This window comes from Bactrocera dorsalis, chromosome 5 (assembly GCF_023373825.1).
Source record: "Bactrocera dorsalis isolate Fly_Bdor chromosome 5, ASM2337382v1, whole genome shotgun sequence".
NCBI lineage: Eukaryota > Metazoa > Arthropoda > Insecta > Diptera > Tephritidae > Bactrocera > Bactrocera dorsalis.
Window position 1 is genome coordinate 31,698,622 of NC_064307.1, and position 16,134 is coordinate 31,714,755.

The window sequence follows — 16,134 nt, forward strand, 5'->3', positions numbered from 1 at the left end:
CTATTCGTTTGGAGTTGAACAACAATGTGAATTGCACGCGGTTACCTAGCTTAGCTAACTTTTGTGTTGTTCCTAAGTCTACAGAAGAGCAGAAGGAAGCTATTATTAGATCCGCAAAATCTAGCACATTAAGGACCTCTTCAAAGAATATTGCGTCACAGCAAGTACGTAAATATGCGCCAACAACCAGCTCCATGACTGAAAGCGCATGTTGGAATTGTAAAGAAAAAGGACGTAAAAATCATATGTTGTGCTTGTCCTGTGGCTTCTTACAAGATGTAGATATGGAAATTGTAATACAAAATCCGTTTTATAATGATATTCAACGAATAATTTTATAATTGTAATTTTTCAGAACTACTTTCATTTACTTAATTTATCAAATAAGTTTTCGTTGGAACCGCAAGAGCTAACACGAAGATTCAGGCAACTACAAACATTGGTACATCCGGACAAATTCAGCAACAAGTGTGTATATTTACTATAATTTCGGTAATCTGATGTACATTATTGTTTGTTTTGTTTGCTATAGAACAGATCGGGAGCAGAATAACTCTGCTAACTGGAGTGCCCTCATAAATAGAGCCTACAAAACACTGTCTGCTCCAATAGAGCGTGGTCAGTATTTATTAAAGTTGCAAGGAGAGCAAATGCCGCAGGATAATAGCGCTTTGAATAAGGAATTTCTTATGGAAATGATGGAACTCAACGAGGAAGTGGCTGACGCAAAGTCCAGTGAAGATTTGCAGCGCCTAAATGAAGACATTGTGCAACAACTAAACATAGCTGTAAAGGAGTTAAGCATCAGCTTTGAGTCAAAAGCGTTGTCTGAGGCAAAGTCTTTACTAGTCAAAATGAAGTATTTACAAAGTGTGCAGAAGAGTATCAAGAATAAACTACAAAAAATGATGGGTGGTTGAGCTTTCAGTAGATCACCAATCTAACAGTGTACTTTGAAATAATCCTATTAGCTGTTTGGATGATTAATTGGTAACTAATACATAAATATTATATATAATTAAAATTAACGTGTTTTTAATATATGCTTTTTTTTGCTGAGTTGGAATTTATTGTCTTATCTCTGAAGTTGTGTTAATTTAATATGCCGTCATTTATTGTTATCAACAAATCTGCTTTTAATAATCGTGTTATTGTGCTGTCGTTGGGTATAAGTACATGTGCACAAGGTAAACATATAAGCTGTAGAGAAAGAAAACGTAAAGAAACAGAGAAAAAAAAAACAATTATAGGCGGCCATCAGCTGTTTAAATCAGTTTAGCAGCACAACACAGATACTGACGAGACTTATTTTATATCGCTTAAAAGTGTTTCGTACTCCGGGAAAATAAATGCCTATGTGTAAAAATACTTTGTGCTTAATTTCGGAGCGTACTACGAACGCTACGCGTACCAATTAGGAGTATAAGAAATATTCTTACTGATCTCACAAAAGTGTATTGTATTTTATAACTTAAAAATTCAATACAAGGTTATGATAACCTGACTAGAGTTGCCAGTTTGTGAAAATCCAATCTTCGCATATTTATAAAAAACGGTATTTTATTAAACTAATTACTATATTAATAATGTCATTGAGTGTATAAACGTACTTTGTTAGTGGCAAATATTAAAAATTGTATGATATACTAATGTGACTGTATAGATATGTATGTGTGTTTGTATGAACTTATGCATTTAGAGCGTGTTGGATAATTTGGATTTGCTGTTTCCGCCATTTTAAGCTTTTGATGTGCTTCCTGTCAGTTAATAAATGTGAATTTAGTATAGGAAATGCAACACGACTTTTTATCTGTGAAGAATAAGTATAGCATGGCTGTTTTTGTAGCGGTGAATACGCTGAAAAGGGTATAGCAAGTTTGCCACGAAGTTTCTAGCACCCAGAAGGAAACATCGTAGATGAGAAGTACATATGTATATAACAAATTTTACTTCGGTTCGTTCTAGCTTGTTACAATGGTTAAGCTGTGATTGTCGGAGATTTTTAAGCAGCAAAATTGTGTATATAAATTTCAAGTGATATATGTATTCATATCATTTACTTAATTAGTCTTAACAATTATGCATTAATCTTTATTACATATTTTATTAGATTGTCACGTACTGATGTGCGTTCATTAGATAAGATTCGTTGCATTTGGCGTTCATATATCTCGTTCAAAAATATTTAAGTTTATATGAAACTACACTTGTCTCCAAGAGCACATACATATGTAGGTTTGTAAATCAATCGTATTTTACTTTGCAAGTGAAGTTAGATTTACTATGTACGAACATTTAAATCACGTGACAGATACTTGAAATATTTTCGATAAATGTACAGTTTTGATTTTTTTAAATGCTTTATCAAATTTCTTTGACAAGTTTTTGAGTGGCTCACGAACTGCTGATATATTTAGAAGATTTTCCTTAGCAGAAGTAGTTTAAGTTTTGTATAATTTTTTGAAAGCATTTTAACGTTCTAAAAAAAAACAAAATTGTTAAAAAATCGTTTATGAATTATTTTTATAATTCCGAGAAAAATGTAATAGAGATCGTCTCTGGTTAAATTATACTTTCTGTGTACATATATATGTATGTACATAGCCGTTCAGAGTCATATTGAAACTTATAGCAGCTACGCGGGCAATACGACGAGTAGAAAGAGCAATTCAACCGGATATTCAGCAAATTAAACAGGCTCCTCAATATACAAATGATATACTTTCCTTTCAAAATTACCTTTAGTTCTTGCTATTAAAATAAAACTTTGTAAAAAGCGTTTCAGTACATGTATTTCCCCGTTTGCCGGCACGGTGAACTAAGCATAATTTAATAACAGGTTCTTTAGTATATAATGCAGTTGGTTGCGCGAAGTTTGTTTTATTAAATATACTATCAACTTTTGTATTATCTGATGTAGTAATTTAGTTATTTGAATTTTTTTTGTATTAGCTGAAATTGTGAAATTATTTTTCAAAAAATAACAACGAAAATATTACAAATAATTTTTGTCATTCTTGTTACATAATAAAATTTCAACATAAATTGGTGAGTTTATGTACATACATACATACATACATATGTACATATGCAATAACATACTTGTAATTTCTTTACAAAGGTAATATATACTTATGTATGTATGTATGTATGTATGTATATCTAAGAAAGCCTTAAGCGGCGTGAATTTTTCTGATAGCAAATAAACAAGCAGTAATATGTTTATTATAACTGTAATTTATGTTTTATATTTCGCTCCATACCTGCGATCTGCTATTTAAAAACATACATACATACATGTATATGTAAATATTTGCGCACAAGACAAACACTTCATTCAACACCATCGATATAATTTCCCTGATTTGATTTTGATTCTGATTGTTTATATCAGTTTAATATTTTTTGCTCTTCTTCGTTTGCCCACACACGCATACAGTCACACGCACACCCACACATCCACATGCATTAGACAGCGCGCAAAATTCGTTAATCAAAACATTGCGTCCAATTAAAAATTAAAACTTGATTGGCATGTATGGCACAGCGCGCTGGAAGTGTTTATGAATTCAAGTGCTTAGCGCAGCCGCTCCGTCGCTGCACCGCCATACGAACCTACACACACACATCGCATATATTCATATACTTATACACATGTATGTAGCGCGCTACTCCAAGCTGCTTACCTGTAAATATTCAAAAATCCGCTACTCACTGTCACAGTCGAGCGTTGGAGGTGCGCTCCCGCAGAAGCCGTTTTCGCAAGTGCAGAAACGTGATTAAAAACTGAAAATTTCACGCGCATACATAAGTACATACATACACACACGCAAAGCTGCGACACATTCATCATTTACCGTTTGACGCCCTTGTGAGCCCAGCAATGCGTTTAAGTGCGATCTTTAGCGACGCCATTTCGTCGACCAGCGTCACTGCGACAACAGTTTTGGCTGCCCTATCGATTTTATCTGTGAGTAATTTATCCGCGGCACGTAGCGGCGGTCGTCAATTTGCCGGCAGGTACTTCGATATTAACGATGATGTAACGGTGAATGTCAATGCGGAGAATACCCGTCCCATTATCGGTATCCTGACGCAGGAAGTGTCGAATTTCGTGCGCCGCCATTATCCCGATAAGGAGTACAACAGTTACATTGCCGCTTCGTATGTGAAATTTATTGAGGGCGCCGGCGGACGTGTGGTGCCGATTTGGTGAGTAGATAAGCGCTAATAATTTACTATTATTTAAAAACAGCTGATAATGATAATTCAAATGATAGTTGAGTGATTTACCATACTGTAACGGTGCTGTTGACAACCGTATGTGCGCGTGTAGTTATTTATATTTCCCTGTTGATGTTTACGCTTCTGATAACAGTGCAATAAGTGAGCGAGTGCATATTTGCGAGTGAATATACATACATACATACATATGCACATATGTTAATACCCTTTATAAGAGAGTGGTACTATTGGAAGAACGGTTTTTACGTCGCTATTTGCTTGAGATATACTTGATTCCCCTTGTTTTGACCACACAATGTATGTATGTATTAATAATTAACGAATACATTAACAAAAACTTAAACAAGTAAGGACGAGCAAAGTTCGGGTGTAATCAAACCTTCAAAAATGTCGTGATAAGCAAGGGTTTCGAGCAGAAAACGATTTATTTTCCATAATATAAAGATAATCGGATTTCCGGGTGACTTCGACCGCATATATCGGCCAATATTTGAGTTATATCAATGCAAATTAGACAGCTTGTTTTACTCATAGCAATGCCTAAAATAGCTAAAAGTGAGCGAAAACTTGACCTGCCCCTATATACCTAATATCAGAATTTTCGAATATATGGCTGGCTTTACTCTAAATGATAGGTTTTTTAGTATGTGGAATGTTAATAGTATGTGGTATTGGGAAGAATAGATAAAATCGGGTCTATACCGGGTCCCCAACTTTCATATACTAAATACATATAATGATTTTTGTTTTTCTAACAAACCGTATGTCGTATATGTATGTATGTCGGTCAGTGTATGAGTTATTTAGAGTATGTATGTATCTCTAAAATTGCTTAGATTCCGATTATCTGTTAGACGTTCTACACCTTTAGGTATTACCCTAGCTTTGATTCCTGCAAGTTGCAAGAGTATAAAATGTTCCGTTGCACGCAAATTTAGCCCTTCCTTACTTGTTTTAGTTGTTATTTTATCGGTTTTACAAGTTAATCCAACAAGATTATAAAGCTATAAATATAAAGGTGATATAATTCATCACAACCATATTATTTTGATTAATCACAACTTAGTTGTGTTTTTTATGAATGACAATAATAATTTAGTTCCTGGTATAATATTACTGTTTTTAATAACAAGAGAAGTAAGGTTGATATGTACATATGTATGTATGTATTTGAATTGCAAACTGTTTTGCATTAGAAACAGAGTTTCATTGTTTTTCTCTGGTCATGATTTTTATTAAATCATATTTATTGTCAAGTAAACATGAGACTTAATAATTACCATATTTTGCAATAAAATGAAAACAAAAATCAATTATGTTCGGGGAAGCCTTTTGAACACAATCATGTATAATTACTTGATTATAGTTGCTTGAGTTGTATGTAAGCTAATTACTAGCAACGTCTCTAAGTCAATGACCTAGTGCTGATATATTCATACAAGCTAGCCAGTAAGATTTTTTTTTTATCGTTTTATTGAACGGATATGAAAATGCTGATTTAATAGCTAATCTTAGAACTAGTAAGCTTGTGTGTAGCCGTACATTTTATACTCTGACTAGAGTAAAAGCGGTATAAACTGTATGGAGCCGTAAAGTCGGAAATGTTACTTTGTGTATATTAAGGTAAGTTAATGGTCTAAGATGATTGAATCTACCTTTGAAATTAATCTGAAGTGTGTTCGAGAACATGCTCAAAGGAGTGAATCTAACCAATCGATCAAAAACACGTATGAATTGATGATTATGAGCTGTTCAATCATTTTAAGCCCGGAATTTGATATAGACTAGGAATCCAATTGACAATCATACTCAAGTAGACTACAACAAAAGCGTATAAGGATGCAATAGTTCATTAACAATCTTATGAAATACGCACGGGATGTCATCAATAGTGACTATTGCATTGAAATTCCTCATAACCGGACCATCGCAAAGATTTTGTCCGGCTATGGGAGCTATCAACACACGGGGGTCTGGAATATACGTGTGTTTAAATGTACATATTCTTAGATTCAGAAGTTGCAACTCAAAACTATACATATTTCTACTGAACTAATATATCCGAGCTAATGTCAGGCCGGAGTGAATGAATCACAATTATTCCATTAGTTTCTGTTCAGCCACCGCGAACGAAATATTATTAAAACAGTGTCCGCGTCCGATCATTGGAATATTCTTATGTCCGGTTATAGGAATTAGTTTTGTATGAAGATGTTAGTAAAAACGCTGTTTGTCCGGTAATGGGAGGTTTTCGGGTATAAGGATTGTCCATAATGGGGGACATATGTAGTATTATTCAAGTGCTTGAAGAGTTTTGAATTGCTATAGCACACCTTCCATTTAAAAAATAAACTTTTGTATCAATTGTTTTAGAACTGATAGGAAGGAAGGCAGGTGTCCATCCAACGAGGCTCCTAGGTTGTTAGATGGCCCATACTTAGTCTGCTGAAACTAAAATCCCCTCACCCTGCCATGTTCTCTCTGAACAACCGGTCTTGCTTAACACCATCAAGAAAGCCGAAAGCATTAGTTGTGTTTTTTTTTGCCTATACAAAACCTTGCATCCGCATAGAAGATGCTCTATAGTCTTTCTTCTATCTCCTGTCAGCTTGTACAGTAATCGTTGTATGTTATTCCCAATCTGCTGGCTTTTTTCAATAGTTAGGTATTAAATAGGTAGAGTGCGTCTAACGACGCACCCAGGTCTTTAGGGGGCTCAATGTGATACCACCGGGATTAATGTCCCCACACGTTATTGGCTCCTCTCTGAACCATCCCCTGTTTCTGACGAAGTTCATCACTACGAAATGTCTTCAGCCTCCGAGACGTCGTTGAGAAATCACCGAGTTTATTTTATTATTTTCCCATATAAAGCCTTACATTTGTATAGAAGATATTTAAAACTCTCTTTCTCTTCCATCTACTGACATCTTCTACAATAGTTGTTATATGGCGTTCGTAGACTACTGGCATCTCTGCCTATTATACATGGTTTATCTTGTTGAGATCCATAGATCGTGTCATCGTCTACCTCACTCCTCCTCACACTTCTCTGTAGTGGAGGGTAATATTGGGCGTCGAATTTAAAATCTTTTCCAAAGAATTACGAAGATCTAGGAATTGGGTTGAAGCGAGAATTTGCGAAGTATATTATACTGCCTTTATACAATCGAGTCGCTGCCAGTTGCTTATTGGAGAAGTATGTGAACTGTAAATATAAAATGACGTTTAGTGGCTGATTTGACGTTGATCGAAGCGCCCCAGTGATACATTTCATTTTAAGAAAACACAGACAATCTTGTTTTGACTACCAGCCTCCTTATTGAAGTTGGTGACTTTCAATCTTCCAAACTTCCACACGCCTTAAAGCTTTGGAATCACTTTCTTTACCCATAGCAGGGAATATTTTAGGATCTTGGACCCATTAAGCCAATCTTGCGAAGTGTGCATCTTGTAGTTTCAGCCCTAACGTTTTCGATTTTTCATTCGGTGCTAAGTCAGGAAAATATTATTGCATCAAATCGAAGTTTTGTGTGCTCAAAAATGTAGTTGTATCAGGCGATGTGTGAGAGCTGCCATTTACTTATTTGCAATTTCTACTTCGATTTGGAAAGCTTTTCGTGTACTTTCACCATCGCTTAATAGGTCGTTTTTGCTTTCAATCAAAGTCTAGCAAAGTTTCCTTCGCAGCAGAGATGTGATAGATAAGAAAACTTCCACTTCTCTTACTAACGTTTGGGCTGATATGCCAGCCTGATTTTCTTCCTTTTCGACTTCCATGCTGAGTTTTGTTTTGAGCGAACCGCTAACCCCAGCGTTTTATATCTACAATCAGGTAGTTTATTAGAGGAGAATGTACATGTACCTCTGTCTCAGCTAGACACCGCCTGCTCTCATCACCAATACTTGCTTTAGAAACTAATCTAAATGCCAAAACTTGATGGTCCCAGCATCGAGGATGTCCACCGACTCGCTTTCGACTAATCACTCAAGCAAATTTGAAAAATATGCATAAATGTGTTGTGAAAATCGTGTTTAAAGATAAAATGATGGAGCTGATTGAACTGAATGTCTACACATTAGAAGGCTGTAACTCAAACACTATTTGAGAGATCGAAAAATTAAAAAAAAAAATGATTTTCTTAATTAAACATTAGGCGTGTATCTTACTCGTATGTCTTAACACATATTTGCTGGAAAGAAGCTAATGATTTTTTTCTAAAATTAGTATATATGAACTTTTCTGCTTGCCTGGTGTGCATGTGGGATACCAGCAGCTGGCAGGCAATTCAAGGACAACCGCTTTGAACTTTGGTCTGGCGGCAATTGCGAAACTATGAACAATATGGCGGAACCTGTGTCGGCAGCTAGGGTTCACACTTTGAGTTGCTCAATGTTTTTATAGTGAGTACGTGCAAGTAATTTTGTTTATAAAATATGACTTCACAAATCAAAAGTATAAAAAATTCCGGTGTGTGTCTGCAATGCTGTAGCTTAGCGAATGTTTGGAAAGGCTTCTGCGCAGATATTTATCCGCAGCAATGCGGTTATTAAACTAATTGGGTGCGAATTAAACAAATTGCTTTTTGATATGCCAAAAGTGGAAGTATAATTATTATTTTTAGACCAAAACAAATAAAAACGGTATGAAGCATTCTATTTATTTAATTTTTTGTTGATGTTCACACTTACGCACACATGTTTTCACACGCAAAACAGCTTTTGTTTTTGAATCGAAAAAAATCAAACACATAAATTCTGCTTCTAATTGATTTTTAATTTCTTCGATTGAACGCAGATTGCTTGCGACTTGCATACTCATGTATATGTATATATGTACATACATATATAAATATATAAATGCATATGTATGCAAAAAGCTAATGCACACACTTCGAAACTCATTAGTTATTTGCATTTTTCAAGACCACAAAACAGAAGCACTGCGCTAATTTATTATATTTACATAAATTACTTAGCGGTTATTCCTCTTTCGATTAATATTAAGAGAACATGCAAAGAGAATAAGAAATGCATGAGCACATGGCATCTGTTTAGAGTATTCTACACAGAATAAATGCCGAATGCGAATTGCAACATTGAACCAACTCATTTTTGTTTCCGTAAGTTTCTTCTTTATTGGCGTAGATACCGCTTACGCAGTTATAGCTGAGTTTACAACTCACCAGTCGTTCCTTCTTTTCACTGTTTGGCGCAAATTGGAGATCCCAAGTCCTTCTTCCCCTGGTCTTTCCAACGGAGTGTAGGTTTTCCTCTTTCTCTGCATCTCCGGACGGGCACTGCGTCGAATACTCTCGGAGCTGAAGTGTTTTAGTCCATTCAGACGACATGACTTAGGCAGCGGAGCCGCTGAACTATGTATATCTCATACAGCTCATCCTCTTCTTTCGCAGAACCTTTCTCTCGAAAACTCGTAACGTCGACTCATCGGTTGTGGTCATCGTCCATGCCTCTGCACCATATAGCAGGACGGGAGTTACGAGTGACTTATGCAGTTTGATTTTTGTTCGTCGAGAGAGTACTTTATTTCTCGATTGCTTATTTAGTCCGAAGTAGCATCTGTTGGCAAGAGTTATTCTGTGTTGGATTTCGAGGCTGACGTTGTTGTTGGTGTTGATACTGGTTCCAAGATAGACAAAGTTATCTAAAACTTCGAAGTTACGCAAGTCGCGAGTGTAACGACTGTTTGTTTCATGACAGGCGATATTTCGTCTTGCCTTCGTTCACTACTATACCCATTTGCTTCACTTTCTTATCTAGTCTTTAGAAAGCAGAACTAACGGCGCGGATGTTGAGGCCAATGATATCAATTTCATCGGCGTACGCAAGCAGCTGTACACTCTTATAGAAGAAGTCTTCTCGTTTCAGCTCTGCAGCTCGAAATATTTTCTCCAGCAGTAGAAATCGCACGATAGGGAATCACTTAGTCTGAAACCTCGTTTGGTAGCGAACGGCTCGGAGCGGTTCTTTCCGATCCTGACGGAGCTTTTGAAATTGTTCAACGTCAGTTTACACATATTAGTTTTGCGGGGATGCCAAATTCAGACATAGATTTATAAAGGCAACTCCTTTTCTTGCTGTCAAGAGCAGCTTTGAAATCACAAAGAGATGGTGTTGATTTTCGAGGCCTTAAGCCACGCTGATAAGGCCCTCGTAACCGCTTTTCATATTTGGCTCTTTCACTATCAGTTGCCCTTTCCTTCTATTAAATATATTATATATATATTTAATATTCTATTTATTTTAATTATTTATTATTTTACTTCGTTGAATATTCTAATTTCTATTTTTGTTATTGCAGGATTGATCGTGAAAAAGAGTATTACGAGGATATCATGTCCAAAATAAATGGGTAAGTGATTTTGCCTAAATGCCTCGATCCTTCATTTGAATGTTTGTTAATTAATATATGTTTGTATCCATCCCTCCCTTTCAAATCCTCCTTTCTTCGTACTTACGCTGCACAGTGTATTAATGCCGGGCGGTGCGACATACTTCAACCAATCTCATGGCTATGCCGACGCTGGCCACCACTTATACGACATCGCCATCAAAATGAACAAACGCGGCATTTACATGCCTATTTGGGGTACTTGCTTAGGATATGAGTTGCTGGTCTATTTGTCGGCCAACGCCACAGATTTGCGCACCGATTGTTCGTCGTCGGCACAAGCACTGCCATTGGAGTTCGAAAAGGGTTACAAGGAGAGCAGACTCTTTGCTCCAGCTAGCGATGAAGTGGTGCAGATATTTAGCACATATAATGTCACAGCGAATTTTCACATATTCTGCTTTACGAAGGAGGTACGTATTTTGGATTATGTATTTGTATGTAGGTACTTGTATGTATAAATGTATAACGGGTACATGTATGTTGGTGGGTTTTGTATAATTCATAATTAATCTTGTTGGTCATTATCGACCAAACTATGTGACTAATAAAATGATAATGATAATTTTATTAACGGCCAACTGCGCATTCAACTAATAATCCCGTTTAATTGTTATAATGAAGAAGTTACTTTCGACATACACTCATAGGTATATACATCGTATAGTACTTTTTGTAGATTTCTGCAAATTTATATGTTACGTATACGCACTGCTGGGTTTTGATGGTGCGAATGAGTTGGAAAATGAATATGATTAAAATAACGGTTAATTGTATGTTAGGCCTGCATAAATAACTGATTTGAAGAGAGCTTGAATTTGATGGCAATTTACTTATTTTTCTAAGACAGAGATGTCCTAAGAAAGAAATGTAGGCGATAAGAAAATACAAATTCTGGAAAATTGTATTAAATAAATAATAATAACAAAGATTTTCATTATGTTATTGAAATGATTTCGGGTAAGAGACAGAATAAATCTCAACAGAGAGGCCTAATTTCGACCATTTTCTGCAGCAAGGTCCATCGTCTAGGGGTTTTCTGCTGAGACAAGCGACTTCATATAATCTCACCAAAAGTAGTCCACTAGTCTAAAATCGTAATATCGCTATACTCAGCAATCGTCAAGCGCCAGTAGAAGCGATGTCAGCTTATGAAGTCAAAGTTGAAAAGAAGTTGTTTTATTAGTGGAGGAGTGTATAGGAAAGTTGAACCACCTATCAGTTTGCAACCGTGTACACCCGGTTTGCTATGGGCAGGAACAGATCGTAATCACTTGGTGTCACTCGAGTCACTATCGATATGTAGCCTGACTTAGACCAAAAGGAACACAATTCCCATTCTATTGTCCAGCTGGCCGCTTCCGGGTTATTGCTTCCTTACTTCTTCGGTCCAAGTGTTGACAGTACATATAGGTTCAAGGTTTGGCCAAAGGCTATCAACTTACAGTAGATGATTGCCTGCCAATTCCACAAAACTCACATCAAAAGCAATGTTACGCGGCTCACCTCATTTCTACCACGAATATTAACATTTCTGTTTCTGACTTGAGTTTTCGTCTTTATCGAAGGAAATATGGCATTTTTTCTCTTTGCGGATCTCCATCTTTGACATGTGTTCAAACAACGCTGAGTCAAGTAATTAAAAATTTGTCTGAAAAGTATTTTTAGTACAAAATCTCATCTTTCTAACGCCGTATAAAGTAATTCGATTATGTAACGCGAGATACAGATTACTAAAGCAATCTATTGGACTAAACACCATTGTCAATTCCTTAAACCGATTACGCTGCAGTCCTCTCGTACCATCACTACTGTCAAATATCGCTTTACCTTCTATCAGGAGCACATTTAATATGAACCTACATTTTAAATGCGTAACCTCTCTTCCAATTACGATTGTATATAAACCTAGCACTATCTTGCGCACAGATGAAAATTGTATTTGTATTTGTGCACGTTTTAAATTTAGGCAAAGCATGGCGCCGATACTCGTAGTATTGGCTGTAAGCTTAGGGATTTAATTAAATTGTTTCGTATATTTTTAGAAGCCATTTGCCATTTTATACCAAAGGTAATTTAATTGTAAGTCTTTATGCACATTTATTTCTGGCACTTAGCTAAATTTATACGATTATGTAACGTTTTATTTACTCTATTTTTAGACTTTTGCGGACCACGGCCTAAATAATACGTGGAATGTGCTGAGCGTAAATCACGACTGGAATGGTGCGGAATTCATATCGACCGTTGAACACGTCAAGTATGTGAAATTGCGTATAACGGTTGTTCGAATACAAGTTTTTGGTTGAAAAGGGTGATCCATTTCGAGTTTCTCTACTTTTTTTTTTTAAGAAAAAACGCACAAACTTCAAATTTGATGAGGAATGTTTATTATCATTCGAAAGTACATTTTTTGGCATTTATTTTTTTGAAGATTATCTCTTTCAAATATGGCCGCGGCTACGTCTCAGATGGTTCATTCGAAGAGTCCAAATTTCGCTGACTCATTCGAGCATTTCGACTGGTAACTGGCGAAAGACACGGGTTATGTTTTACCCTGAGGCCTGAACCGAAGCGGGATTGTTCGCATATACTTTAAACTTCACATATCGCCATATCACATGATCTTGGTGGCCAATCGACCGTCCAAAACCTGAAGTTATCTGCTCACCGAAGTATTCTCTCAATAAATCATAGATTGACGCGATGTGTGGGAAATGACACCATTTTGTTAAAACCAAATGTCGCCGAGATCACGAGCTTCACTTTCGGCCATCAAATAGTCGGTTATCATGGCGCAATGACGTTCGCCATTGACGGTTAACTTCCCAGCGGTATCATTTTTGAATAGATATGCACCGAAAATTCTGCCGGCCTACAAACGACACCGAACCGTTGGTTTTATTGGATCAAATGGCTCCTCGTAAATCTCTTCAGGTTGCTGTTCGTCAGAAATGCGGCAATTTTGCTTGTTTTCATATCCATTGAGAAATGGGCCTCGTCCTTGAATAGAATTTTGCTCGAAAACGTCGGATCGTCTTGGAACTTTTCAAGAGCACATAAGGCAAAGCGATGTCGTGTTCTGAAGAAAACGTGTGAGGCTATTGAAAAAACAATTTGGATCACCCGTTATAACATTCAGCTGCTTTTGGTAAAAAATTCAAACTAATTTTTGTGCAACAGTTGTTTTTTTTTAAAGTAGCATGTATTTGAACAACCTTGTAAATTATTCTTCCACTTTGCTGCAATACACTTATAATTTAATTTATTGCAGATATCCATTTTATGGCGTGCAATTCCATCCCGAGAAAGTACTTTACGAATTCATACCGAATCGAAATATTACGCACACCTCACAAGCGGTTATCGGCTCGCAATATTTCGCAGACTTCTTTGTGAATGAGGCGCGCAAGAATCGCAACAACTTCGCAAATCGCACCGAGGAAATCAATGAACTCATCTATAATTACCAACCGGAGTATACGGGCGCTCTGGGTTCCGCTTTCGTACAACAGTATTTGTTCGAAGCACGCGTTACCACCTCAACACGCAGTGCCGGCACAGCCTCTACTGCCGGCGCCATACTAACGCATTGTTTGCTGGCGCTAATTACGCTTTTTATTTTAGGCGCTTGGAGGCGTGTATGACGTCATAACATCTATCGCGCGTTTAGGCTATTCGGCCATGAGGGGCGACATGCGTGATGCTACTCACTCGCTTTATAGCTTTATAGATTTATTATTACTGCTATCAACTGCTCCCTAAAGTTCCTACATAGATTTTCAAATAAAAGCAGCTTCATGTGTGTGTGTAAATCACACGCGCAAATCAATTAAAAGCAAAGAGGCATTAGAGGACGAAAATTCACTGCTGGGATAATTTAATAATATTTTATTATTTAATTTTTCACATCTAAAAGTAAGCGTAACATAAAAGATTCTTACTAAGAGGTGTCTACTGCTTTAGCTAGTAAATTACATAAACACAAATATACACAAAAAAATATAATTTTATAAATTTAATGGAATAATACACAATTTTTATTGCTAAGCAGAATAGTCCCTTCAAACGCTCTACAAAAATAACTTTACCCTAACAGCAATTTTTGTAAACGATGCTTCTGAGATTTATATGTTCAGTGGCAAAAAATTAATACCATTGTCAGTACAAAAAATAAAATAATAAAAATTTTAATAGATAAATAAAAAAATAAAACTGTGTAGCAAACAAAATAATCAAACATTATTGTTTAACCGTAAGTGTTATAATTAAAGTTGACGAGATATTATAAATTATGACAAAAAAGCACCCGGAAATGGTAATTAAATTCGCCGGGTAAATAAAAAAAAATGTATTTTGCTAAGTTGGTCGGACTGTTTTCAATATGCCAAATATGAGCGCGATCTGTCATTGCGATTTTTCCAATGATTAAAATGTCGAAAAAGCATTTGTTTCAAATTTTGCATTTTTAACCAAATTTCGTGTGTGGAATCGTTGCCGATGTTGGAACAGGCTTACGGTGATTCAGTTTTATCAAAAACATAAATCTACAAGTGGTAAAAAGCCTTAAAAAACGATCGAAAGATCATTGAAAACATGCCTCATTTTGCACGACCTTCCACCTCTTCATCTGATGAAAATATTAAAAAAGCGAAGAATGTGGTGGTCGTCAGGCAAGTGTTAGAGAGATGGCAAGAGTGCTCGGTATCTCTCGCGAGTCCGTTCGAATGATTTTGGTGGATATTTTAAGTATAAAACGCGTTCTTGCTTGAGTCATTTCGATAAAGCTGCATTTTTTCAAAAAAAAAGTACCCTAAACAGGTCTCTTCGGACCTGCTTGATCGTGCGAATTCCGATCTCAATTTCATGGCGAGCATTATAATTGCCAATGAGACATAGGTTTATGAGTTTGATATGCAAGCAAGTCAACAATCAGCAGAAAGGAGGGAAAATACGAACCGAAACCGAAAAACCACGTCAAAGCCAAGGTGATGCTCATTGTTTTTTTCGATAATCGTGGTTTGGGGCATCATGAATTCGTTACGGAGGGATGAACGGTAACGATAAGAAGTTCTATTTGGCCGTATTGAGGCGACATTCGTCGAAAATGGCCGGAATTGTGGAAGAACAATTCATGGATGATTTTTTCTTGTTCCTCAAACTGAAATTGCTGCTCCGTGGAACCCGTTTTCAGTCAATCAAAGAGATAAAACAAAATAGCAAAATAATGTCCATTTTCGGTCATTGAATTGTCCGCTTATAGGAATTTGGTTTGCATGAAAATATTATTAAACAAGTTGTGTGCATGAAATGTGTCCGGTTATGAGAGCGATATATAAACACTTTTATTGAACACTATACCATTCATGAAAATCACTTTCCAAACTTTATTTAGTAGGTCCTTGTAAATTTAATATGGCCATAAAAGCCTTAATCAACCTTTTAGTTAAAAAGCGGTGCACCTGAACTACATTGAT

The 16,134-nt window shown here is 36.3% G+C and overlaps 3 protein-coding genes across 4 annotated transcripts in view; all 3 read left to right on the plus strand.

Moving 5' to 3' along the window:
• The window catches only part of LOC105224814 (gamma-glutamyl hydrolase A), a 16,394-nt gene extending 1,734 nt beyond the window's left edge, over window positions 1–14,660 (plus strand). Inside the window, exons 1-6 of one of the 2 annotated variants that reach the window (XM_049457918.1) lie at window positions 1,305–1,555; window positions 3,440–4,212; window positions 10,568–10,618; window positions 10,734–11,070; window positions 12,820–12,917; window positions 13,932–14,660. In XM_049457918.1, the coding sequence (XP_049313875.1) occupies window positions 3,884–4,212; window positions 10,568–10,618; window positions 10,734–11,070; window positions 12,820–12,917; window positions 13,932–14,304 (1,188 nt within the window). In that variant the 5' untranslated portion in view covers window positions 1,305–1,555; window positions 3,440–3,883 and the 3' untranslated portion in view covers window positions 14,305–14,660. Of the gene's footprint in view, window positions 1–1,304; window positions 1,556–3,439; window positions 4,213–10,567; window positions 10,619–10,733; window positions 11,071–12,819; window positions 12,918–13,931 lie in introns of those variants that run through there. The other variant, XM_049457919.1, reaches the window with a different exon arrangement.
• Window positions 1–16,134, plus strand: part of LOC125778759 (cuticle protein LPCP-23-like) — a 201,979-nt gene that overhangs the window by 33,663 nt on the left and 152,182 nt on the right. The gene's annotated exons all lie outside the window — the stretch shown is intronic.
• LOC125778713 (iron-sulfur cluster co-chaperone protein HscB) lies at window positions 6–1,053 on the plus strand (the record flags this gene model as incomplete). The annotated part of the gene is made up of 3 exons (XM_049457808.1): window positions 6–293; window positions 356–468; window positions 533–1,053. Coding segments are annotated over 3 exons (789 nt in total), but the record flags the coding sequence as incomplete, so codon positions are not given.